This window comes from Lacerta agilis, chromosome 1, assembly GCF_009819535.1.
Source record: "Lacerta agilis isolate rLacAgi1 chromosome 1, rLacAgi1.pri, whole genome shotgun sequence".
Lineage (NCBI taxonomy): Eukaryota > Metazoa > Chordata > Lepidosauria > Squamata > Lacertidae > Lacerta > Lacerta agilis.
In genome coordinates, this window is record NC_046312.1 from 110,519,129 (window position 1) to 110,545,090 (window position 25,962).

The following is a 25,962-nucleotide window of genomic DNA, read 5'->3' on the forward strand; positions in this document are numbered from 1 at the left end:
TGAATACTGGTGAAATAAATTAAGGTGGAAAAGTAAACTCGTCTTGTGATGGCCTCACAATTACAACTGGCAAGTGGACAACCTACCTTCTCGGGAGCAGGGAGGAGGAGAAGAAAGAAAAAGAAATGAGTCTTCAATAATTCCTTTATCATTTCCATACTTTGGAGATGTTACTGAGCAAGGACAGATGGAAATAAGGAACAGCGCTATACAGTAAGGATTTCCGAAGAGCTTCACCAAAGCTGGGATTGTCCCGTTTGGCTGCCAACAATGGCCAAGTCACCGAGAGGGTCACTTCCACTCACCCAGTTGGAGTATTTCGCAATCTCTCCCAGGATTATTCCCAATTTGGCATCGGAAAATCGCCCCCGGATTCACCACGGAGCTGTTTGTAAGCCAGTTGGCTTTCGGAGCTCCCACTACAAGCCTGGGGGAAGGAAGCAAAAGAAAAGCAAGGCTAAACCAACGGCAAGTGGATCCAACCTACTGCAGACTCAGCGACAATCCCCTTGGGGACCAACGGAGGTACGAGTTTAAAATTAGCGCCTCTAGTCCTCATGGTTCAGAGAAACACTGAAGCGTTTCTGTCTACTGGGATCCTATATTTGGAAGGTTGGAGGGGGGGCAAGCCAGAAAAAACCTGCGCCTCAAAGAATAGTTTGAGACCAGGATTTATGGGGGGGGCAGGACACCCACCCATCATCCTTCTCTGTCTAGCTCTGTCTAGCAGATTCCGAATGCCATGTCTCAACAACAGTTGTTTTAAATTATTCTCTTTTGACCCCAATTGCTCAGCAAAACCTGTCAAAATCTTTCTGTAATTTCTACTTTTAGTTAAGTATTTGTATTTATTTACTCGATTTTTTGGGAGGGGCAGCTGCCCCCCCCCCCACGTCCATGCTTGAGACCTGTGAGAAAAACACAACCAAGACATGCTCCTGGTTCCTCGCTACAAGTTGTGAGAAGAGAAGGGGTGCAACATTTGCTCATTGCCAGAACACAAGCCCTGCGGAGGCCCCTAAGCAGTTGAAATATCAGGGGCCCCTTTTCAATTTAATTCCTAATACTTATTTTATTTTACCAGTCCACCATTTTAATAAACCAATTTTATTACACAATCCGTTTGTTTTGGGACCCCCAAAAGGCCCACCCTGCCTATTTGGTAATCCAACCTTGTCACGAGCGATTATTTTAAATTGAAGAAATGCAACGACAGAGGTCCACGGAAGAAACTTCTCCCCAAGAAGCGCTTCCGTCCTTAACAATGGACAGCTCAGAGAACAAAGCAGGAGATTCTTAACCTCAGGGTTGCGGGTTCAAGTCCCACATAGGGCAGAAAGACCCCTGCAATGAGCGGGGTCAGACTAGATGACCCTCGTGAACCCCCCCTTCCAACTCCCACAAATCTATGAACCTGGGAGTAAAACCCTGCTGGATTCGGAAGTCCTAAACTTCGGAGGAGACACGTCGAGGATGGTCGTCGTAAGAAGAGGAGGGAGGGAGAGACACTCCCACGCCCACCCTCCCTAACTTACCATCTGCTGCTTCCCACGCTGTGCAGCAGCACCGAATAACCGAACAGTGTCCCGTTCTGACTCTGGAAGACGAGCGAGCTCCGCGGGTCCAGGTTGTAGGGCTGCCCGCCCGTCGCGCAGCAGCCGAGCAGCAAAAGCAACCGGGCAGCCCCCGTCGAGGAAAGAAAGCCCTCCTCCGACTCTCTCCAAGAAACCCTCATCACAGTTTTGTTTTTAATATATATAGATATATTGGGGGGGGGGAGGCAGCTGAGGCAGGACAAGAGACTGGGTTTGCTTTCCCCCTAGCAAACTGGAAAAGACTCCTTCAAAGTCAAAACGGGGCGGGAACTCTCCTCGGCGCCGCTCGACGGCCGGCTGGGCTATGTATATGGCGAGGCGGGAAAAGTTAAGCGGAGCGCGCAGGGCGGCCTGCCTGTCGGTATTGCAGCTGATACGGGGATGGGGGGCGTGGGAGCGCGGCTGCCTGCGAAATGCTGTAGGGGGCGCTGGCGGCCCCGTGGCGGAGCCAACCCGAGAGTGGCTGGGGTGTTGTCCCGCCAGCTGCGACCAATTAGCAGATGCTCGGAATGCGGATGCGAGTCCGGGGGGGGGCGGGGGGGTGAGAGGGGAGTTTGGCCGCAGACGGAGCTCGGAAGAGAGGCGACCGACCCGAAGGAAGGGGCAGTCATTGGCTGAAACGAGGAGTGGGGCTTGGGGGGGGGCTGCAGGAAATAGCCCCGCAGAAGAAGAAGACGACACTGGGGGGGGGGGGAAGAAGCGTGGGAAATAAAGGAAGGGACGGAGGGAAACCCACGTGCGACGGACGCTCTCAAAGTTTCATATAGAATTGTAGAGTTGGGAGGGATCCCGAGGGTCATCTAGTCCAACCCCCTTGCAATGCCGGGATCTTCTGACCGACGTGGGCCTCGAAACCACAACTCTGAGATTAAGAGTCTCAAGCTCTTACCAGCTGAGCTGGAAGGGACCTCGAGGGTCATGTAGTCCCGCCGCTGCAATTCACCACTGCTTTCCACAACCTTTTGAGTAGTGGCGCTACTGCAGCTGTGCCAGACACTCCTGTTCAACGGCTCCCAGTTACCATGATGAAGCACGAAGAAGCAATGGTAGATTGTTATTTTAGTGCTGCATCTACAGCTAAAAGAATCTTGTATTTACAAAAAGTAGAAAGGTAAAGGATATTCTCTCCCAACAGGAGGCACTTGTGATATCAAGGTAACAAGAGCCTCAACCCCAGTTCTTAGTGATTAAAAAAAAATTGTGGCCAATGCTGTCTATCTCTGATGCTAGCAGAAGCATTTTTTTAAAGTTACTGTATCGACAATACATAAAAAGTTACCCAACTTTTGTTTTGTTTTGGGGGGGATTTTGTTGAGATGTAATCTATCACATATTCTGGAGTTTGAGCGTGCTACTACTGAACTGTCCTAAAGACAGGCATAAACTCAGTTTAACTCAATGGAACTCAAATTTCCCCAAGGAAAATTCATAGGATTCACTTTGTACCTATGCTTTGAAAAAAGGCAGACACACAAAAAAACCCATTGCATCTTTATTTACATTCATCTTAATTGCACGTGTTTTTCACAAGTCCTGCCTAATTTTCAAAGATGTTGGGCTTTGTATACAGCAAATACAGGAAAGGTGGGGTGGCATCACAGAACTAAACGTGAGATCGCTTTCATAAAAAGGAACAAATCTGAAATGGAGAATTCAGGATTCATAGTGCCTGAGAACCAACTTTACAATCACCAAGCAGTAATTTAGTGCAGAGGACCTGTAATCTAACAACTAGGTAAAAGCGGCAATAGGCTGCCAAGAAGTGAGAAGCATTTTTAAATTCTCCTGCATCTTTCGATTTCTCTGTGCAGATGCATGGCAAAATGTTTGCAGCCTCCTCAGCTGAGCAACAGCATTCACCCCCCCCCCCCCATAAATTGGCTCCTGTGGGTGCTTCAGATGAGGACAGACTCGGGTTAAAATCCCCACTCTGCTACGAATCTCACCATGTGACCTTGAGCCAGTCACTATTTCTCAGCCTGACCTACCTCACAGGGTTGCTGTGAGGATACAGCGGGCAAGAACCATGCATGCCACCTTGAGATCCTTGAGGAGAGGCAGGATACGAACGCAATCAATCAATGAATGCATCATCTGAATTCACCCAGCAGGCCATCATCAAAGGGCAAATTGCTGTAAGCTTTCCTAACTTGAGTTCAATAGTTCTTGCCATATGCATAGCTGTAAATGCACACAGCCCTGGTGAGGAAATCTCCCCCACCCTTCACACACACACACACACACACACACACACACACACACACACCCAGCTGCATTGCAACTGCTTCCGTGTGATGTTACCTCATGTGGCTGCGGTAAATGTGCAAACAGAGAAACGGGTGGGGGACCCAAGCAGCAACCCAGATCGATCACTTGTGTGGTTGTGTCATTCGCAGACACACTGCTGCTGCATGGGAAGCGGCCGGCTGCCAGTATGAAGGAATCCCTTAAGGAAAGACTATTAGTGCAACACCAAGCTAGGGCCGGCCAATATGATGTCCTCCATATTTTGTTGGATTCAAACTCTCATCTACCTCCAGCAAGCATGGTCAATGGTAGGGGCAATGGTAGTGGTGTAGCGTTAGAGTGACACAGGGGTGGTTGCCCTGGGTGTAAAGTGGTTAGGGGCATCAAATTTCAGTGCCCGGTGCTGCCTTAATACACCTGTGTGCTTCTGGCACTGGGCTCCATTGAGAACAGCTTCTCCCTGCAAACCAGGAAGTGACCTTTCCAGACAACAGAATGACTCTTCTTATCTCTGCAGCTGTAATGCGGGTGCTGTTAGGCAGTTGAATGCATATGCGTACTCCATTTGTTTCCCTTCCACACTCCGCATGGCCCCAGGCACTGACAACCCATGCTATGCCACTGGACGATGGGAATAGCAGTCTAGCAACATCTGGAAGGCACAAATTCTCTATCCCTGCGCTAAAGCAACTTATAGCATATATCAGCCTTGCTCAACCTTGGGTTCCCAGATGCTTTTGGACTACAGCTCCCATCATCCCTGCTAGCTAGGGATGGTGGGAGTTGTAGTCTAGCAACATCAGGGGACCCCAGGTTGAGAAATGCTGCCATATATCATGCTGAACCGCAAACGTGAATATTAGGGCGATAATGCTCATATTTGTATGATGTTATATGCCTTCCCCCGCTCCCTGCTCTCAGTGTGCATAGTAAAAGTTTGAAACTAGCTTGTAGGGATTTAACTTCATAGCTGGATCTGAGTTATGCAATTTTGAGAAAGGAAAGGAAAAAGGCATGTTTGAGCAGTGATCCTTTCTGAAAGTGCTTACATGGTAACATTCAGTGATGCTTCACTTCCTCTTTCATTTCTACATTTTGATACAAACACACCCAGAAACTCTAGCCATGGTATTTAGCCAAACAATGAGTTTTTAAAATGTGTCTGTGGTTTGTGAAATGGGGGGTGGGGAGCTAGCTCTTTACTAGTGGCATCAACCTGTTAGTGTGACTTATTTGTATTAACACTGTTCACATGAATCAGGGGGGGTCTGCAGAATGGAGTTTTCATATACGCTGTTCCATAATACTGATGATGATGATGATGAAGATGAAGGTTACCTGGTCCTGACTGTTTCATGAGAAGCAGGGGTGCCAACTTGAATAAAAATATTGGGGGAGGGCAGGTGAGCACAAGATGTGGAACACGCACACCATTTGAATAGCAACACCCATCAACTTTTTTGGGGGGTGGCCCCCTAAAATATTTTATGGGGGGGAGGGCTGAAGGGGCTTTGGCCCCTAGGAATTGGCTCCTATGATGAAAAGTAAATGGCAACATCAGATACTAGAAGATGGGATTATTAAAGTCAAGAGAGGAGCTTTGCAGATTGCAGAATGTGATGGGGAAAACAGCAAGCACTTCTGTACACATGATTGAAAAATACATTTTCAATTCCCTTCTGGGTTATTGGGTTTTTAACATCCACACACTAATGCTCTATTCTGTGGTTTCCTAATGAAAGAGACACACACCCCCCCCCCAGTATGATTCCAACCCCCTCATTTAAATGCTCTCCTTTTGCTGCCTTTCCAAGATGCATGCTCTTTTATTTTAAACTTACAGGTATTTTACAGATGTGATAAAACGTGTAACAGGCTTGAGAATATTATAAATCAGAGTGAATAGGAAAGCAGATAAAGGGCAAGAAATTGCCAGTTATTGGATTTAGCTCTTTCTTCTTCTTTTTAGTAATAAAATTTAGATTTGCCACCTCATTCATCAGAGTGTTTTGGGTGAGATCCGATGCATAATAAAAAGGACTGTTGAAGATCTTCTGCAAAACCATTCTTCAAAGTCCAGAGCCTTCAAAGTCTGTGAAAGTTTGGGAAATACCTCAGTATTCTCCACACACCTATGCGCCCCATCACCAGTGCTTGGATCAATGAAATATTCTTCTAGCTGCATAGGAGCTGCTAGAGCATGAAAATCTTAATTTCAGGGTTGTGGGTTTGAGCCCCCCTTCGGGTGAAAGATTCCTGCATTGCAGGGGTTTGGGTTAGATTATCCTCATGGTCCCTCCCAACTCTACAACTCCAGGATTTCATTGATAAGCATTTCCTAAATATCTAGGAGAATGTTTGAAGCGCACAAGTGGGTGTGTTTGTGTGTAGAGGTTTCTTCCTCTCTCACAAAACTAAGACTTGGAATCATCACATGAATTGGACTGACAATAGATTTAGCCAGTAGCCCCTGGTGCTCCAGGGCAGCAACACTAGTATTGCTGCAGATTTCCTGCATGGCACTGTGACTGGGGTGAAGCAGTGGCAATTTCGGGCTGCTGGTGCAACTAATATTTAACAGGATGCTGCCTCTGAACACAGCCGTCGATAACCATCACTCAATTTTGTGACAGCACATTCCATATGCTAATTATGTGCTGTGTTTAGAAGCTCTTCCTGTTGCCTATAAAATTATTATTAATATTATTTTCATTGCTGCAGATTACCTGGATGATCCTGGGGCGGAGGAGGCCGGTATCTGTCGGAAGCAAAACCAACAAGGCCTGTAGCTACTTACCTGAATCAGTGGGGAGTGACAGACAGAAAGGCAACCCAGTCTTCTTCCTGCAGCAGGTGAGAAGTATTTACTGTCCATTCCACAGGTCTTAGTGAGGTTTGGGAGCAGCAGGACTTAAAGATCCTAGTAGCAGAGAAAGAACATTTTAGGAAACCTTCGCCATACTGCAACAATATTGGGTGTCAAATCGGTAAATAAAACTAAAACAATAAATAAAGCAAACGAACTGCAGCAGAATGGAAGCAACGCTGCATGTGACAAATGCAGAGCAGAATGGAAAATAATGCATTCATTCATCCCTACATTCTCACCATTTGTTCAGTCCTTTTCTTACCTCTGCAAAGTGGATTTGCAAATGTAACCTACGGGTATATACCTCCAAGCAAGGGACTATGTAAATGATACTCTCTTATCCCAATTTGCCATGAATCAAATGTTTGAGATCTGTCCCCTGCCTCCCTCTTAAACAGTATTTACCAAATATAATCAACAAACTATATTGGCTATCTATCTATCTATCTATCTATCTATTCAGTCTATGTGTTTCCAGCTGTAGGCATTAAGTTTCTTCTGTCTCCACTGATGTCCCCTATGGTTTGGGAAACTAATCCCAATACAGTGGTACCTCGGATTACAGACGCTTCAGGTTACAGATGCTTCAGGTTACAGACGCTTCAGGTTACAGACTCTGCTAACCCAGAAATAGTACCTCGGTTTAAGAACTTTGCTTCAAGATAAGAACAGAAATCGCGCGGCGGCGGCACGGCGGCAGTGGGAGGCCCCATTAGCTAAAGTGGTACCTCAGGTGAAGAACAGTTTCAGTTTAAAAACGGACCTCCAGAACGAATTAAGTTCTTAACCCGAGGTACCACTGTATAAAATTTTCTGAACTAGCATGTATAATCAACACATTTGCAAGAGCTGAGGTTTAAGAAGAGTTAAGCTGAAAAATGAAACAGCAGTGAAGATGCTGCTGGTATTTTCCAAATTTAGAAAGAAACACAGTGTAGCTTTTAGTCCTTTTACTTCTCCTTTCATTGAAGGGGAATTGCACAAGAAACTATTCATGTATATTTTACTATAGATGCAACATGCAATTCCCATTGTTCCAGTGCAGTGCTTGAACTTCATTCAGCACTGCCTCAAACCACAACACTTGTGAAACTGGGTAAATTTCCCAGTGTGGATGCAATTTTGTCAAAAGCACTAAGCAAATACGTTCTCATAAATTTATTTCAGAAAGGAAATAGGAGATAAGATGTTCTCTAGAGGAAGGGAAATTCTGCTGACATTTTTTCCTGACAACACATTTTCCTTGTGAAAGCAGTATGAATGGGGTCACCCATATACTAACTACTTTCTTAATAAGGCATCCATAATAAGAGAACCAAGCCCCCCGCCACCGCCTCTGTTGGCCTTCAGTAGAAGGGAGCCTCAACATGCTGTTTTCAGTTTAGACATTCCACGTCCTGCTGTCCACAAGGGTGCTTGTAGTTACCTGATACACATTTGGAAAGCCTTCCCTTGATTAGGACATCCACACCTTTTCCTCCGTCCATCACATGCACCAGGTGAATGAAATTGTGATTGCGATCTTGGTACATGCCAACTCACGACATCATTGATCAGGTGTGGAGGCACACACACACCCCATTGCCAGGATGACCTATATCTGTCTTCATCTGTTTCCAAACGGACACACTGTACACAATCAATCTGCAATTAGCTTTTATTTTCAGAATCAAACTAGTTTCTCAAGAAGTGCCTTCAGGGGCAATAAAATAAAAATATATGCAATTGATCTTGATTATGTGTGGGCTACATGGAAAAAACAAGTACCCCATCTCCATTGATTCTAGAATAAAATGTGTGCGTATGCAGCCTTGAATTATGGCCTGATCCCCGACTCCTTTTGGATGCTACAAGGACACATGGATTCTTCCCAAACATTTGTTGTAAAGCCACAATCCAACCTGGAACAAATTACAATGAGGACAAACTCCCAATCTCAGTGAGATTATACAGTACTTTAATGAGACCAGACAAGACAGAGGACGCTGGTTCAGTTTGGGGGAAATAGATTATTCCATAAAGCATTTGATGGGGCTGTCCTTAGGTGCTGTGATTTATATTATTGGGAGGGTTAGTCAGTAAAGACTGGAGGTTGCTCCAGACATTTGTTCCTTCTTTCTCTTTGTTTTAAAGCATGGTTTTGCTGCTGCTGTTTTTCCTTTCCGGTACCCCAGTATAGTAAGATATGCCAGCTCAAGGCACACGCAAAATGGGACATACTAGATCTCCTCCATCAAATGCCCCAGAGCCTAATTAGTTAGCTGTGCTCTGCAGATGGTATTAATTAAAAAGAGGGCATTATGTTGATCAAGGCTACAATAGTTCCTTGGATTTAAGCCGCATTTACCAAGGCACTCCTCCCACCTGCTGTTTGCTGAGCTGTCTTGCGCTTCCCAGCATGCCAAAAAGTTTGCCTTATTAAGCATGCACGTCCTGCCCAGGTCAATGAAAATCACCCCGTCGGTATAAGCCGGAGGTAGTTGTTCCTGGATTCAAGACTGCTGTTCTCATTCACTTATGAATTTACACAACAGAGTAAGAGTCCCTTCTCTTTCGAAGCATTGCACACACTTGTCCATTTTTACCAGATTTTTATATGTGCACTTATCACACCTAGGAGCATAGCACACCATAGCCATACAACCTAAGAACTGTCTTGCTGGGTCAGCACAGGATCTGTTAAGTCCAGGGATGGAAAACCTGTGGCTTTCTACTTGTTGTTGGACTCTGATTCTCATCAGTTCTAGATGAATGGTCAGGGATGATGAGAGCTGGAATCCAACAACATCTAGGCTGCCACAGATTCTCCACCTATTCTGTTACCTCTGGTGGCCAGACAGATTCTTGTGGAAGTTCATAAGAAAGGTACATTGGTGAGGCCATTGAGTATTTCTCATGTCTTCTCCACTGCTCATAGAGGTATATAGCCTTTCAGCATGGAGGACAAATTGAGCTGTTATGGCTAGCAGCCTTTGATGGATCGGTCTCCCATTAAATTGTCAATTCTTCTATCTTGATCCTTGGCCATCAACACATCTCAAGGAGACATCCAGGCTGCAGAATTGGCAATTGACCTTGCCAAAATCATCCAGGAGATACAGAGAACTGGTTTAATCAGTTGATCAAGACCATTAAGGAAGTATATCTGAATAGGGTCTGTTGCTTCAAAACAGGTGAGCAAATGATTGGAAAGAGATCCAACAGGGAAAATAAATGTGCCAGCATGCTAAATATTGTGCTAAATATTGCAAGAGATCTGTGCTATAAAGATGGCATGCAATGAACTGTGGTTCAAAAGTGCTGCAATTAATTAGACTTCTTATGGATAAAAATAAAGACTTTTTTTGGATATGTGCTCTAATGTTTGCTCTTAAACTGCTACATGAAACGAGAAAGAAGCCAATTACCGGTATGCTGAACAGGTGGCACATTATGTAATGTCATTTGTACCATATTGCACATGATATTTCTCCACTTTGTTGCAGAGGTTTCAAAAATATATACCGTATATTGGGGAGTGTCCTCATATGTGGTGGAACTGTTCTAAGGTGGCGATCTTCTGAGACAGAATATCCAGAAGAAATACAAAAACAGGCAGTTGACATAAGTCCTCAAAGGGAATAGTTGAATTTATCTGAAAATGAAAACCAAGTTTTCACCCATGTTCTCTGAATCTGTGTACATGTGGCGTTACCCACAATCTACTGGTTTCTGCAGTTTCCCAAAAGCCAGTTTCACCCTGACTTCAAAACATTTTGCGTGGTGAATCTCAGGTTTATACAGTGGGACCTTTTCCTGGGGGTGGCCAAGCTGATGCCAAATGTATTGCTCACTGATGTGGTCCAAAGGAAAGCAGAGCAATGTGTTTGAAACCAGTTTGGCTGCAGGAATTGCTAGAAGGAGGTGTACAAGGCTCCATCCAACCGTCTTAGGGACTCCAGATTTGTGTAGAGTTCACTTCTTAGTCTTTTCTTCTTCTGAAGATATCCTGCAAGGCAGCTGAGGCTTAGGACCAGAGTTTCCCTTCTCCTTGATGGGTTACCTTTTCAGATTGATGAGCACCATCTGCTCATCACTTCCCTCTACAACACATGCAGAAACTGCCTTCTTGACCATTGGACTCACTTTTGGTCTCATTCACCAGAGCCTGTCTTCGTATGCAGAGGTAGTCCCTAACTCACTGAGGGTTCGAGACCCATCGGCTACCCTCACCTGACTTGGCAGTAAATTGATCGGGGAGCATGAAGGCAGTTGCTCAGCTGAGGAGGCTGAGAAACTTTTTGCCATGCATACGCACACAGAAATCAGAAGATGCAGGAGAATCAAAAAGTGCAGGGGTTTTTTATTTCTACATGTCTCTTGCGTTGTAAATCTAAGTTTACTCAACTAAGATTTACTCAGAGCTGACCTACTGAAATCAACGGACCTAACTTAGTCATGTTGATTAATTTCAGTGGGTTTGCTTTGAGTAAAAATTGAATGCCACCCTCAGCTGCTTAAAAAAAAAAAAAAAAGCCAGGCAGCGCCCGCGGGTCTCAAAACCGTTGGAAGTGTTTGGGGGATCCGAGCAATGCATTGGTCGATGGAACCGCTGGACTAAGCTGGCTCCCTCAGCTGCTTTTGCCATCATAATACCAAGCACTTGAAAATAACAAATTTGCCTTTGTTACGCCCTACCACAAATATCAAACATGCTAGAAAAACAGTTACTCTGGAAAATAGCAATTTAGAATAATGTTTTGCCTCCCCTCCCCACCCAAACCCCAATAAAGAATAACACTAAACACCAAAAGCAAGGCTTGCAACTGTTGCTTCTTTTAGTGATAAAGGCAATAGCTATTGTGTAAGAATGTCCATTGCAAACAAAGGATTTCTTCTGGACCGCCCCTAACTTGCCAGGCAAAATGCCCATTTGACTAATCAGAAGGTGAGCAGAAGAAAGACATTTCCAAAAGGAGAAAGGGAGTGCCCCCCCTCACCAAATATCAGATTAACAGTCTCCTCATGTGACATGCCCAGAGGCAATTCCAGATCTATGAGCACAACTGCCTATGCAGCTCACAAAGTAACCAGATGTTGTTGCTGGAGTCTTCCAGAGCTTGGCATCTGGGGTCCAGCGTGCCTGAAGAAAGGCCTTGGGTGCTAACCCCATTGTCGGAGCGAGGTGCAGGAGGAGAGATGCAGACGGAGAAAACAGACTCCTTTCCAATAGCTGCATCTGAAAGCATCCCTTACATGAGGCGCCGGCTCTTTAACTGAGAAGGGTTAAGTAAATAACTAACTAACTAACTCAATAAGCTTGGGATGAAGCCAATGAAATAAATGTTGCCACTGTAAAACAGTCCTTGACAAACGCTTGTCTGCTTGTCAACACAATTAAGCTACCGTACTTTAATGCAGAGAGTCGGGGGGGGGGGGAAGGTGAGTGTGTTTTGTTGCTGCTCTGATATTTTGCAATGGTGATTACCGGTACTATCTTTAAAATGGGGTTTCTTGGACTGAGCTGGTCAACAGAAGATGCTGCCACGACACTACGTTATACAGCGAGTGATACAGCACAATTGCTGGAAGCAGGAAACTGCTTGTGTCTCCTTTCTTTCCCCCCCAGGTATCACATAGGGAAATAATAATAATAATAATAATAATAATAATAATAATACACCACCCATCTGACTGCATTGCCCCAGCCACTCTGGGCAGCTTCCAACAGATATAAGAACACATCGAAACATCAAATATTAAAAACTTCCCTATACAGGGCTGCCGTCAGGTGTCTTCTAAAAGTTGCATAGTTACTTATCTCCAGTGCCGGATTTATGTATAAGCTAAACAAGCTATAGCTTACGGCCCCACTTTCTTGAGGGGCCCCAAAAAAATTAAAGGGGAAAAAACCCAGGATGTCCATTTCCAAAATATAAGATAAAAAAACAAATAAAATAAAACCTACATACAGCAACAGTGGTTTGTGTTTTGTAGGCTCCTGTGATACCTAGGGTGCGGGTGGCGCTGTGGGTTAAACCACAGAACCTAGGGCTTGCTGATCAGAAGGTCAGCGGTTCGAATCCCTGTGACGGGGTGAGCTCCCATTGCTCGGTCCCTGCTCCTGCCAACCTAGCAGTTCGAAAGCATGTCAAAGTGCAAGTAGGTAAATAGGTACCGCTCCGGCGTTTCCGTGCGCTGCTCTGGTTTGCCAGAAGTGGCTTAGTCATGCTGGCCACACGACCCGGAAGCTGTATGTCGGCTACCTTGGCCAGTAACACGAGATGAGCGCTGCACTCCCAGAGTTGGGCACGACTGGACCTAATGGTCAGGGGTCCCTTTACCTTTACCTTTTATGATACCTATTAGGTCCATAAATTACCATATAGCATATATTCAACACAAAAACTAGCGACAATTTTTTGTTGACAAAGGACAGCTGGACATATAAAAGGCTTCATTACCTTCAGTAGTTTAGGGCCTCATCAAACACAAATCCGGCCCTGCTTATCTCCTTGACATCCAATGGGAGGGTGTTCCACATGATACATATAATAAATATATTGCAGCAATAGTAATGCCATCCTCACCCCCAAGAGTTTCTTGGCTACAAGCACCAAGCGGCAGCCCAATGGGGTTGATCACGAGTGGCAAAATTTGGTGACGCCACTTCCCATTTCCCAAGCCGATCCGGCACTCCTGCTGGAGCATTTGCACCACAGCACCCTCCCAGCTGCCAGCCCACTCTGCCTCTCCTAGTAAACAGCAGCGACTGGCCTGCCTCTTCCCCTCACCCTGCCATCTACTACTGTCCTCCTCCATTTCATGGGAAGTGGAGGCATAATTCTATTGCCTTTGAACTTGGGTTTGCTGGACTGTCCTGCAACATCTGCTGTGCCGCAATTGCATGTTTGGATTAGCTTGGACAGAGAGTACAGGCACACACCCCTTTCCTGCATCATGTTTTCTGGCACTGAGTGCCCCTCTACTTCAAATGAAGTATGCTAATACATGATGAGGCACAGAAACTTTAAAAAAAAAATATGTACTGTTGTTGTAGACTCTGGATTGATGTTCCACGGATGGAACTATCTGGTTTATAGAGCTGGCATTAACAATGCAGACATTTTAGGCAGTGGGCTTTGCAATGTCTTTCTTTCTTTTCTTTCTTTTTTTAACCTTGGCATGGAGAGAGCAATATAAAACCAATGCCTGTCCCTTTCAGCGGAGGACAACATTAGCTCAGCTGTGTGATGGCTGTCTGCAGCAGGAGCTGTGAAAAAACTAGCCGCACAGCTACAGGCAACTCCGGCGCTGGGCCTGATGAAATTATACTGATCTAATTTGCACGCTGTGAAGCCATTTGGCATGGGCTGCATGCGAGCCTTGACATCTTCATCGGAATGAAATGCACACTGAGAACGTTCCCATCTCTTTCGGCGAGACTCCTTTCCTCGTCCTCCTATTTTAAAGGGTCGGTTTCGAGAACGTCGCGTTTGGCTCGGGCAGAGGGCCTGCCATTTTGCTGCGCCTCCATGTGCTGAGCCAGAAAATCTCTGCTGTAATCAGGTTTGGCACCAACGGCCCACCATATACCTGCACCATCCTGTGCAATTTAATTGGCATTCAGTGGGTTGATAAATGGATTGGTTTAATGAGACAATATACTTGACATATGCAGGGCTCTCCTGAGAAATAAGATTCATTTTTGCACTCTGCACACCAACATGCTACAGATACCGACACAGCCCCCTCCAACAGCTGCACCATAAACAATGACAATGCCGTCCCCCTGTGCTGACCAATAATCTCCCTTAACACACTCGGAGCCGAACGTTAGTCTCTCTATAATGTGCTTCATTCATTCGTAGCTTTAACAGCGTGGTCCCAAGCAGGTTTACATGGATACAAATCCCACCAAGGCTTCAGAAATATATGAAGGAATCCCAGAACTTCATCTGTGCTTTATATGACATTCTGGGATTCCTGCATACACTAGTGGCCAAAATTGTAGAAACCTTTTGGGGGAAAGTGTATTTCTGAGGTTTGATGGCTCATAACACCTGATCGGCTCTCTAAACACTCATGCACATTGGCTACATTCAAATGAAGGAAAGCTACTGCATATCAACCTAAGCAGTTGTGCTTCCCTTTTTCTGGTTATTTGGCTATACCTTTTTATAGAATACAGATAATTGAACAAACTTTGTTGCATTACGTTCTTCATTAAATTATCTTTCCATTGATATATAACAGGGGTGGCCAACTTCCAAGAGACTGCGATCTACTCACAGAGTTAAAATCTGGCAGTGATCTACCCCCTTTTGGGGGGTTCAGGTCAAAGTTGTTGAGCTTCTTTAGGGAAGAGGAAAGCGACATTGAGCTCTTTTTTTTTAGGAAGGAAAGCCCTATTTTTGGTGGTTCAGGTCATTTTAGGGGTGCAGGACAAAGATGTTGAGCTTTTTTTAGGGGGGGCAAAGTTTTTTAGCTTCTTTGGGGGGAGCCACTGATCTTCCGGTGATCTACCACAGACGTCCAGTGATCTACCAGTAGATCACGATCTAACTGTTGGACATGCCTGATATATAATATTACAGTATTACTCCAAAAAGGTGGTATATTTCTGAACAAATTGGAGGTTGGCCACCTCTGATAGAAAGTGACAAATTGATTTTTATATAAAAATGAAAAGCTCTTGTAATAAGCCAAAGCTTCAACGGGGATACCATGCAACTTGAACCAAGGACCTATAGGCTCTTCAAGCCAAGACTGTACTTGCACAAAGGCATACCCTCTAGCATTCTTCAGATGAAAATAGAGACTTTTCTTATTCCCCGCCCTGACCCTCCTTGACCCCCCATTTTTTGCCCTCGCCACAGAACATTTCATATCAGAAAAAGGATGAGTGCCACCACTACACCAATGGGACACAGCACTCATACCTAGGTATAGATTTTTTTGGGGGGAGGGGATCCTGTATACAACATATCCCACCATTTGAGCATGGCTGTCAACTTTTCCCTTTTCTTGCAAGGAATCCTATTCGGAATAAGGGAATAAGCTATGCATTTGAGGGAAAGAAGTCATCAGGTGACCTGTGTGCCTGCATTGTCTGTTGTTCCTGGTCTCCCTTCTTATGGTTCTTTAGCTTTAAACCAGACGGTCCTTCAAATAAAGGACTATTTCTAAAGACATATCATTTTGCCATTGCTTTTCTTAAGACCCGTAAGACCAGACCCTGCTTTTCCATATTTTGGTACTACTGTTTTTATGTCGTTTTTTTCCTTTTAATTATATTGGTTACTGTTATTGTGCTGCATGCCATTTAGAGCTTTTTTAAAAAAGTGCTTTATAAATGTTTAAAAAAACAGTTGTACCTCGGGTTACATACGGTTCAGGTTACAAACTCCGCTAACCCAGAAATAACGCTTCAGGTTAAGAACTTTGCTTCAGGATAAGAACAGAAATCGTGCTCTGGCGGCACAGCGGCAACGGGAGGCCCCATTAGCTAAAGTGGTGCTTCAGGTTAAGAACAGTTTCAGGTTAAGAACAGACCTCCGGAACGAATTAAATACGTAACCAGAGGTACCACTGTAAATATATAAATCTGGTCACCTAAGTAGACCAGATCTCATTTAGATCCATTTAGACAGGGATGCGGGTGGTGCTGTGGTCAGTGGCGTCGCTAGCCTCTGCGCTGCTGGGGGCGGCGGCAGCGCAGAGGCACCCCCCTGGGGGAGGGGCACGACGCGTGCGTCGTGACGTCATCATGACGTCACGACGCACGTGTATGCAGAAAGGGGGGATTTCCCCCTTTCCGAGGCTTTTTTTTCGGCAGGGGGTGGTGACCAGCGAGGAGGGGGTGAGAAGCGTGACCCCCCCTCGCTGGTCGGGCCCCCCCCCGCCGAAAAAAAGCGGACGGAAAGCCTGGAAAAGAAGCAGAGCGGCGCTTAAACGCGCCTGCTCTGCTTCCTTTCCAGGCTTTCCCCGCCCCCCCCCGCGTTTTTTTCGGCGGGGGGGGGGTGACCAGCGAGGAGGGGGTGACAAGCGTGACCCCCCCCCGCTGGTCGGGCCCCTCCCCGCCGAAAAAAAGCAGGCGGAAAGCCTGGAAAATAAGCAGAGCGGTGCTTAAACGCGGCTGCTCTGCTTCCTTTCCAGGCTTTCCCCGCCCCCCCCCCCGTGTTTTTTTCGGCGGGGGGGGGTGACCAGCGAGGAGGGGGTGACAAGCGTGACCCCCCCCCGCTGGTCGGGCTCCTCCCCGCCGAAAAAAAGCGGGCGGAAAGCCTGGAAAAGAAGCAGAGCGGCGCTTAAACGCGGCTGCTCTGCTTCCTTTCCAGGCTTTCCCCGCCCCCCCCGCGGTTTTTTCGGCAGGGGGTGGTGACCAGCAAGGAGGGGGTGACAAGCGTGACACCCCCCCTCGCTGGTCGGCCCCCCCCACCGAAAAAAAGCAGCGGAAAGGGGAAAAGGAAGCAGAGCGGCGCTTAAACGCGCCTGCTCTGCTTCCTTTCCCGCCCCCCCGCGGTTTTTTCCGGCGGGGGGTGGTGACCAGCGATGAGGGGGTGACAAGCGTGACACCCCCCCTCGCTGGTCGACCCCCCCCCCGCCGAAAAAAAGCGGCGGCAGCACCCCATCCGTGTGCTGCTGCTCCTGGGGTGACGGAGGGCGCAGCGGCGCGTGGGAGTGGCGGGAGGGGCCGCCGCTTGTCACCCCCACCCGCCGCTGCTCACCCTGTCACTGGGGGCGTACCGCCCCCACCGCCCCTCCCCAGCGACGCCCCTGGCTGTGGTCTAAACCACTGAACCTCTTGGGCTTGCTGATAAAGGTCGGTCCTTCGAATCCCCACGATGGAGTGAGCTCCTGTTGCTCTGTCCCAGCTCCTGCCAACCTAGCAGTTTGAAAGCACGCCAGTGCAAGAAGATAAACAGGTACCGCAGTGGCGGGAAGGTAAACTGTGTTTCCATGTGCTCTGGTTTCCATCACGATGTTCTGTTGCACCAGAAGCGGTTTAGTCATGCTGGCCACATGACCCGGAAAGCTGTCTGTGGACAAATGCCGGCTCCCTTGGCCTGAAAGCGAGATGAGCGCTGCAACCCCAGAGTCGCCTTTGACTGGACATAACTGTCCAGGGTCCTTTACCTTTACCTTTACTCAGAGTAGATCCATTGAAATTAACAGACGTGACTAGCAGGTTCATTAATTTCAATAGGTCTACGCTCAGCAGGGCTAGCACTGGAGATTCCCAATGCCTAGTGCAATAGTTGCCGCATCTTATTTTATAGTAGACAAGACGAATATTGTCCTAGAAAAGGGACAAAGCCTGTCTGCATCTGGCTACTGCTGAGCCGTGCTCAGGGCTCTTGCGGTACCTGCCGCCGGCTTCTTGCCCATGCAGTGGAAGAGGCCCACGTGTCGGGGCCTCAGATTTTTAACGGGGTGCCAGTCTGATGCTTGCGATTTTGCTCCAAGGGAAGCCTCATCCATGCAAATAAGCCTGGGGAAACTTAAAAATGAAACGGCGTGTGACAGTTTCTAATTACTGTGCAAAAAGAACATATGGAAACTTCATTGTCCATTTCATCCCTCAACATGTACCATCAAGTCAGATTTCTTTTGCTCAATCATCGTCTCTGGAGCAATTTGGAGTCCGTCTGCAAGCGTTCAAGGGTGGAAAAGGGCACTGGGGGAGAGGGGTTGAGATGCCTTCATTTCTCAAATTCAAACTGAGTTATTATCTTGCTCAAAGAATTTTTTATTTTTTAATTTTTTTAAATTTTTTGGTAATTTTTCTTCATTGGGTACACATTAAGGCATCCTGCTATGTCCCAAAGATGAATATTTAATTTCCTTACCTGGAAATATTTTAAGTCCATTATTTGGAATGCTGGTCCAAAGCGGGGGTGCCAACTTGAATAAAATATTTGGGGGGGGGCAGGTAAGCCCCACCCAGCATAATCGATTACAAGATGCGTAGCACACACACCATTTGAATGGCAATGCCTAGTAATGGGGGGCTGGCCCCCTAAAATATTTTATTTGGAGGGGCTTGAAGGGACCTCAGGCCCTAGGAGTTGGCGCCTATGGTCCAAAGGGTATCAGCATGCATACCCTCCAACATTTCTTTGAGGAAAATAGGGACATCCTAAATAATAATAATAATAATAATAATAATAATAATAATAATAATAATAATAATAATTGTTATTATTATTATTATTATTCCCCACCCATCTGACTGAGTTGCCCCAGCAATCTGGGCAGCTTCCAAAGTATATATAAACATCATAAAACTCCTATACAGGGCTGCCTTCAGATGTCTTCTAAAGGTTGTATTGTTACTTATCTTATTGAGAGCCAGTGTGGTGTAGTGGTTAAGAGCGGTAGACTCGTAATCTGGTGAACTGGGTTCGTGTCTCCGATCCTCCACATGCAGCTGCTGGGTGACCTTGGGCTTGTCACACTTCTCTGAAGTCTCTCAGCCCCACTCACCTCACAGAGTGTTTGTTGTAGGGGAGGAAGGGAAAGGAGAATGTTAGCCGCTTTGAGACTCCTTCGGGATAAAGCGGCATATCAAATCCAAACTCTTCTTCTTCTTCTTCTTCTTCTTCTTCTTCTTCTTCTTCTTCTTCTTCTTCTTCTTCTCCTTGGCTCGGTCAAATAACTCCATACTCTCCAACATTTCTCTGATGAAAATAGGGATGTCCTAAGGAAAAGCGGGACATTCCAGGATCGAATCATAAACTGGGATGGCTTCTATAAATCCAGGGGCCATCCCTGGAAAATAGGGACACTTGGAATGTCTTGAGTGTTGTGGTTCAAACGGGCAACGTCATTTTGCTGAAGTGAAATGATTTCAAATATGAGCAGGGCTTGAACCGCAAGCAAGATATTGCCAGCCATTCCAAAAAAAGGGGAGGGGTGAATCTTAAAATACAGCTTTAATTCTGTGTGTGTGTTTGCGTACACACACACACACACACACACACACACACACGTGTTTCTCCCAGTATTCACATTTTAATACTAATAGTGTAGACATTAGAGGAGATTGAAAAGGCTATGTTTGGGTCAATGAAGTGAGGCATATATCAAGGCCCCATTTCTGAGGAGCAAAAAGCCTCCCAGCTTTTCCTAGCATAGCCTCTGGCCACCGAAGCAGAGTCAGTTAATGAATCAGAAAAAAGCTGGTTACCAGATGTCCCGGCTTATTAACACACACATCGCATTCTGTAATGGCATTCGCTGAGCAATCTGTGTTAAAGGAGAGACTCTTTTCTCAGCAAAAAGACGAAAAGGGGGGGTATCAAAAGAAGCCCCGAGATCCTTCCCCTCCTCTGCGCTTGATTTCAGCAGGAGGCTGTTGTTTCCCTAAGTTTGTTCCAGATGCTGGCGACCATTTTGTGGAACAGATAGTTCACAATCGCATTCGTGCACAAACGCACACACGTGCTCTTCAAATGCTAAAGAGAGGTATCAGGAGAGGCCTCAGCATTCATCCCTTTCCACTCTATTCTGTTGGGGATTCTTTGGGGAGGCTAAATAAATTATATGTATATGGACATATATACACTTACGGAATCCCGATCCTAAAAACAAAACAAAAAATGGGATTTAAAAAGAGAGAGAGAGAGGGACCGGGAGAGAGAAATCAATTCTCCCTGATTGGTTTCCCCTGCTGCTGGTAATGCCACCCATTGTTCAGCTTGGAAGTCTAATTTTATGTTAATGCCCTGAAAGTTGTCAAATCTTGGCAAAACCTATGCATAAATTACACAGAAAGTAGCTCACAGGAGGGGGAGAGTAATGACTGTCATGGTTAGCCAAACCCATTAATAGTCTGACAAGCAATAACCCAAGAGTTCTGGTCAACTGCTGCAGACATCTGTGAAACTTTTGCAATTAATTTCAGAAGGGGGATTTGGGCGAGGGAGAGGGTATCAGCTGCAAAATAAGGTATACGCGACTGATTATCATCAGCTCCGCTAGTGAGGGCATAGCAGAGCAACACCAAGCTTCTCCTCTCCATTTGTTGGGTATATGGAGAGATATAACAGTGGTATTTTTCTAGAAAAAAGAGGTGTCAGAATTCACCTTGAACAATTCCTTCATTCTCTTAGAATGGCAATGGCACCTACCTGAGAGGTGCCGGAACTGAGTTCCGGCTGAAGAAAAGCTGTGTTTGTGTGTACATGTGCATGAACACAGGTTTATACTTCTTTATTTATAACCCAGTTTTGGGAATGGAAGGAGACAGGCATGGGCAATCAAATGCGTCAAGAAGAAGAGGTACTGTGGGTCGTACCGAGATGAGCAAAGACAGCCATCTTACCTGCTTGCCGCTATTGTGTGTTTATTGGGAGAGGGAGAACAATTACGGATTTTGGGAAGAGAGGACAAGATTCTCCATAAGCTCCAGACCTCACCTGGTATAACTAGTAGCCACTAATATACAGTGGTACCTTGGTTCTCAAACTTAATCCATTCCGGAAGTCCGTTCCAAAACCAAAGCGTTCCAAAACCAATGCGAGCTTTCCCATAGAAAGTAATGCAGAATGGATTAATCCATTCCAGACCTTTTAAAAACAGCCCCTAAAACAGCAATTTAACATGGATTTTACTATCTAACGAGACCATTGATCCATAAAATGAAAGCACTAAGCAATGTACTTCAGTCACACATACGATCGATCAATCAATCAATCAATCAATCAGTAGTTGAACTGAGTTCCACACAGTCACAAAAACAAAACAAAACGTCACAAAAACATAAAATAAATAGCAAAGACAGACAGACCTCAGTGTAACACTCAAAACGGAAACGTGGCACTCAAATTGGAAGCATAACACTCAAAACGGAGCACGTTCAGCTTCCAAAAAAAGTTCGCAAACCGGAACACTTTTACTTCCGGGTTTGCAGTGTTTGGGTTCCAAGTTGTTTGAGTACCAAGGCGTTTGAGATCCAAGGCACCACTGTACCTGCATGAATTTGTCTAATCTTCTCCTAAAGCCATCCAGGTTGGTGGCCATCAATACATCTTGTGGGATCAAATTCCATACGCACTCTGTGAAGAAGCACTCAGTCCTAAATCTTCCGCTATATCCCAAGGTGTTGAGAAATGCACAACATCACAACAGGTGCTCATTACAAATGGAGGGAATTTTGACGTGGGGATGCCTTTATTTGTGGGTATCTCCATGTTGCTTGTAACACGTAGGACCATCCTTATTAAGACTATCATGTGTGCTCTTCCTCTGTTGGGTTTCATAGCTCTCCTGTTCTCCAGCCACTGCTCAAGAATGCCGTCTTTTCATTGAGTCGGTCTTCTTTCATTAAAATGCATTTAAAAGAATCCGAAACAATGAGCTTTAAGTGTAGCTGTCTGGCTAGAACTGACCTGAGCTTCAGGGTCAGTCTGATAGGAACAAGACCAGGCTGTTTCAACCCCAGCCCCACCGGGTTACAAAGAGACAAAGGACTCATTGATACAATACACTTTACAGCTCTTGTGCTGTCCTGTGCCTCATCTGCATTTAATTTAATTACTTTAATGATGCTCTCCCCTGCAAAAAAATAAAAAAATACTGTGATTTTAAACTAGGGTGGCCACTTATGCAGGAAAAAATAGAGGAGACACATCACCCCAAAAGGGGAGGGTGCAAAAGGAGGCACAAATTGGTATGAAAGGTGTACATGATGCTAATTTAGATGCTCTCCTTTCTTTATATTTTCACCAGACATGGACTGGGCAGCCCTACAAAGAGAGGATGTTTTCAAATAGAGGAGGGCCCTTGTAGAGTTGGACACATGACCACCACCCTATCAGAAACATGCATACAAATAAAGGCACGTAAAACCATTCGCTTGCCATTCATGGTCCTTTAAATGGCTTTTAATAATCTAACCATTAGTTACTTCAGGCCATTGGAATCTGCATCATACAAGCCTGGAGCTTTCTGAGAAAAAAATTGCTGTGATGATTCCAGTTGGCGAAAGGAAGATGGTTTCTAGAGTTTAGGGTGTTTGGGGATCAGCATTTCCTTCACAGACATTTGTTTCTCACCTGCTCAACCTGTGCATTTGAAAATAAAATAAACAGTTTAGCAAGACATTCTATGTCTCCAGAAATCCTATTTTGAGAAGGCAATTGATGCTGCTTAAGGCTTCCTCCCTCTTGCACACACTCCTCCTTCGAGAGCTAGAGGAGCTATAATCAGAAACTTTGGGTGCTGTGCTGTTCTAGCAGACAGCAATTTCAGTTAATAAAGCTCTCCAGGCCAGAACGATGCAATCAGCTCTCTATAAAATGTAATATGGGACTTAACATTGTAAAAGTGCAGGTTGGATTGAAAAGCAAACGTCAATCATACTTGGGGAAGGCTTAAAGGCTTATATTTTCTTTATTGTTTTAGATCAAAATACTTAGAAATCCAAATACTCCCACGAAATGGAAGCTCTTTAAAAGGAAGTGTCTGTCTTCAAAACTTGAAGAGAGAAAAGAAAAAATGCCAGTATCTTAAACGAGGCAGGGATAATCCTTTCAGACTGTGTTTTAACAGTCGTGTGAAAAAAAATACAGGCTGCAGGTATGTCTCGATTTCCTAATGTTCTTTGTGACTCTGTCTGCACCTTAATATACTAATGGCCAGACATATATCACAAATTATGAATTGTTAAGATAGTTCAAACAATACTGTACTTGCCCCTTCTCTAAGTCGTATGTGCATATTCTGTTTTTTTCTATATCCCATTTTCTTCCATGATTCTGAATAAAATTCCAGATTTACTACTCTATAAACACTAGAATTGCCATATTTCAAAAAGTAAAAACCAGAACCCCCCAAAATTCTTGAGGTTTGTTTGTTTTTGTTTTTTACAATAATGCCAAAACCCACAATTTTTTAATTGACTTGTCTAACATCCAGTATAAAGTGCCACCCCCAGACGTCAAATCTGTCTTTGTAATCCCAGTAATGTCCGGGAAAATCCAGATGTATGGCGGCCCTAGTAAACAAAGATCCTCTGCATCAACTTCATGTGGCTACTCATCTGGACATTGAGATAGCATATATTGATATATATGTTTAAATTAAGATGCATGTATTGGTGGTTATAGTGGGACTCGGGTGGCGCTGTGGGTTAAACCACAGAGCCTAGGGATTGTCAATCAGAAGGTCGGCGGTTTGAATCCCCGTGACGTGGTGAGCTCCCATTGCTCGGTCCCAGCTCCTGCCAACCTAGCAGTTCGAAAGCATGTCAAAGTGCAAGTAGATAAATAGGTACCGCTCCGGCGGGAAGATAAATGGTATTTCCATGCACTGCTCTGGTTTGCCAGAAGCGGCTTAGTCATGCTGGCCACATGACCCGGAAGCTGTACGCTGGCTCCCTCGGCCAGTAAAGTAAGATGAGCGCCGCAACCCCAGAGTCGTCCGCGACTGGACCTAATGGTCAGGGGTCCCTTTACCTTTAGCTATTGATGGTTATAGGATCCTTAATGTGAGCTGATGGATTCTCTCTCTCTCTCTCTCTTTTCCTTTCTTCGTTAAATTTGTTATATGATAATAATAATATTAATCATCATCATCTCCAGTGGAGGCTGGTGCAATTGGGAACAGCCCCACCAACCTCATTCTGCCCTCAGACAGCACCCACCTACCTGGCTCCTTACTTACAGCCAATCCAGCAGGTGTCGCCACCTTCCAGCTCCCTTCTCCTTAGTCTCAGTGTTGCCATTGCAGAACTTGACTGGGAGGAGGGTGGGGACCAAAACCAGAAGCAGTTGGCTCTGCCTGTCCTTTGCTCTGGCTCCACCTACTGTTGGTCTTCCTACCTTCCACGCTACCACTCCCAACAGGCACCAGCGCCATCACTGCGTATCACAGAGCTACATGCAGCGCCACTAAAGGACAAAAGTGAAATTGGTCCAGTTGACACAATTCCTCCTCGTTGGCCCGCTCCCTGTTTACAGACCCCCCAAGCACCCTTTGTTTTCCACTGACAGTCTCGGATTTACAGAAGCCGTCCCAGTTTCTGATTTGATCCCAAAATGTCCCGCTGTTCCTTAGGACAGCCCTGTTTTCATCAGAGAAATGTTGGAGTGTATGCCTTCTGAAGGCAGCCTTGTATAGGGAAGGTTTTTTAATGTTTGATTCTTTATTATGTTTTTGTATATGTTGGAAACTGCCAAGAGTACCTGGGGGCAACCCAATGAGATGGGTGGGGTATGAATAATAAAATCATCATCATCATCATCATGGAATAGGACGTCTCTATTTTCATCAGGGAAATGTTGGAGGGTATGCCTTTAGCAGCAAGGAGCCCCTTTCCACTACTCAAAGATGGTTGAGGAGTGTGAAATCTGCTTCCTTTAAGTCTACATCCTGCCTACATAAAATATGAGGGCGATTTACGGTAGTGCTGCCTAGGTGTAGGTAGCATGCTTGTATACTGCCAAGAAGCATGTTATTAAATATATTTATTGATCTGTGCTTTTTAATTAACGGAACTGGGATTGAGCTATTGTTTAGCCTTTGTCCTTCACCTGCGAGGCTGAATATTGTGGCGAGGCCCTCAAGAATTTCAATCTAAGGTTAATCTTTGAAAATCAGGCTAGAGTGGATTAAATAGCAAGAAAGGGGAGGGCGGGGCGACACCCTTACTGCAGGTTAATGAAATGGACATGATCTAATCCAAAAGAAACTTAAGTGATTATAAATTGGAGATTACTATAGAATAAGTCCTCTGTAAGCCTTTTATACTTGACATTGTTATGTGTGACTTTCCAAAGGCAACTTTATTTGATTTTGATCCATACAGTGGTTTGGTTTTTGTTTTTTTACTACTTTCTAATGTCTGGACTCTGTTTATATAACTAGATCAGTCGTTTTTATAGGATTTTAATAACAAAAAGACTCCTTTTACAAAGAAAAAAATAGATTAATAACTGCAGGGCAGCACGAAGAAATGCCACAGTTATCTGAAATGTTCTGTTCCTATAAAAGAGCCAAGGTTCATTGGATTTCCAAAGCAAGGAATTGCCTGCCAAAGTAATGCTTTTTCCATGTACAAGTTTGATCCTTTTTGTGTTAACAAGCACCCCAAGCAAAAATCTGGGCTTCCAATAGTTGTTTCACATTGTTGCCGCAACTAATTAAATTTAGAATATTGTTGCACGCAGGCAGTTTTCAGACTGAAAATCTGGGCACAGACGATCCTCTCCCTCTGCCTTTGTTTCAGAGTGGTCTGTTGCAATCAGATTTGATTCTTCTTTACTTTAT

The 25,962-nt window shown here is 45.2% G+C and overlaps 1 protein-coding gene across 1 annotated transcript in view; it reads right to left on the bottom strand.

The window, feature by feature from the left end:
• ITGA4 (integrin subunit alpha 4) overlaps positions 1 to 1,737 on the bottom strand; it is a 52,599-nt gene extending 50,862 nt beyond the window's left edge. Inside the window, exons 1-2 of the mRNA XM_033167053.1 lie at positions 1,536 to 1,737; positions 306 to 427 (exon numbers count right to left, since the gene is read on the bottom strand). Coding sequence (XP_033022944.1) covers positions 306 to 427; positions 1,536 to 1,735 — 322 coding nt within the window. The 5' untranslated portion in view covers positions 1,736 to 1,737. The remainder of the gene's footprint in view (positions 1 to 305; positions 428 to 1,535) is intronic.
• Between the last annotated feature and the right edge of the window lie 24,225 nt (positions 1,738 to 25,962).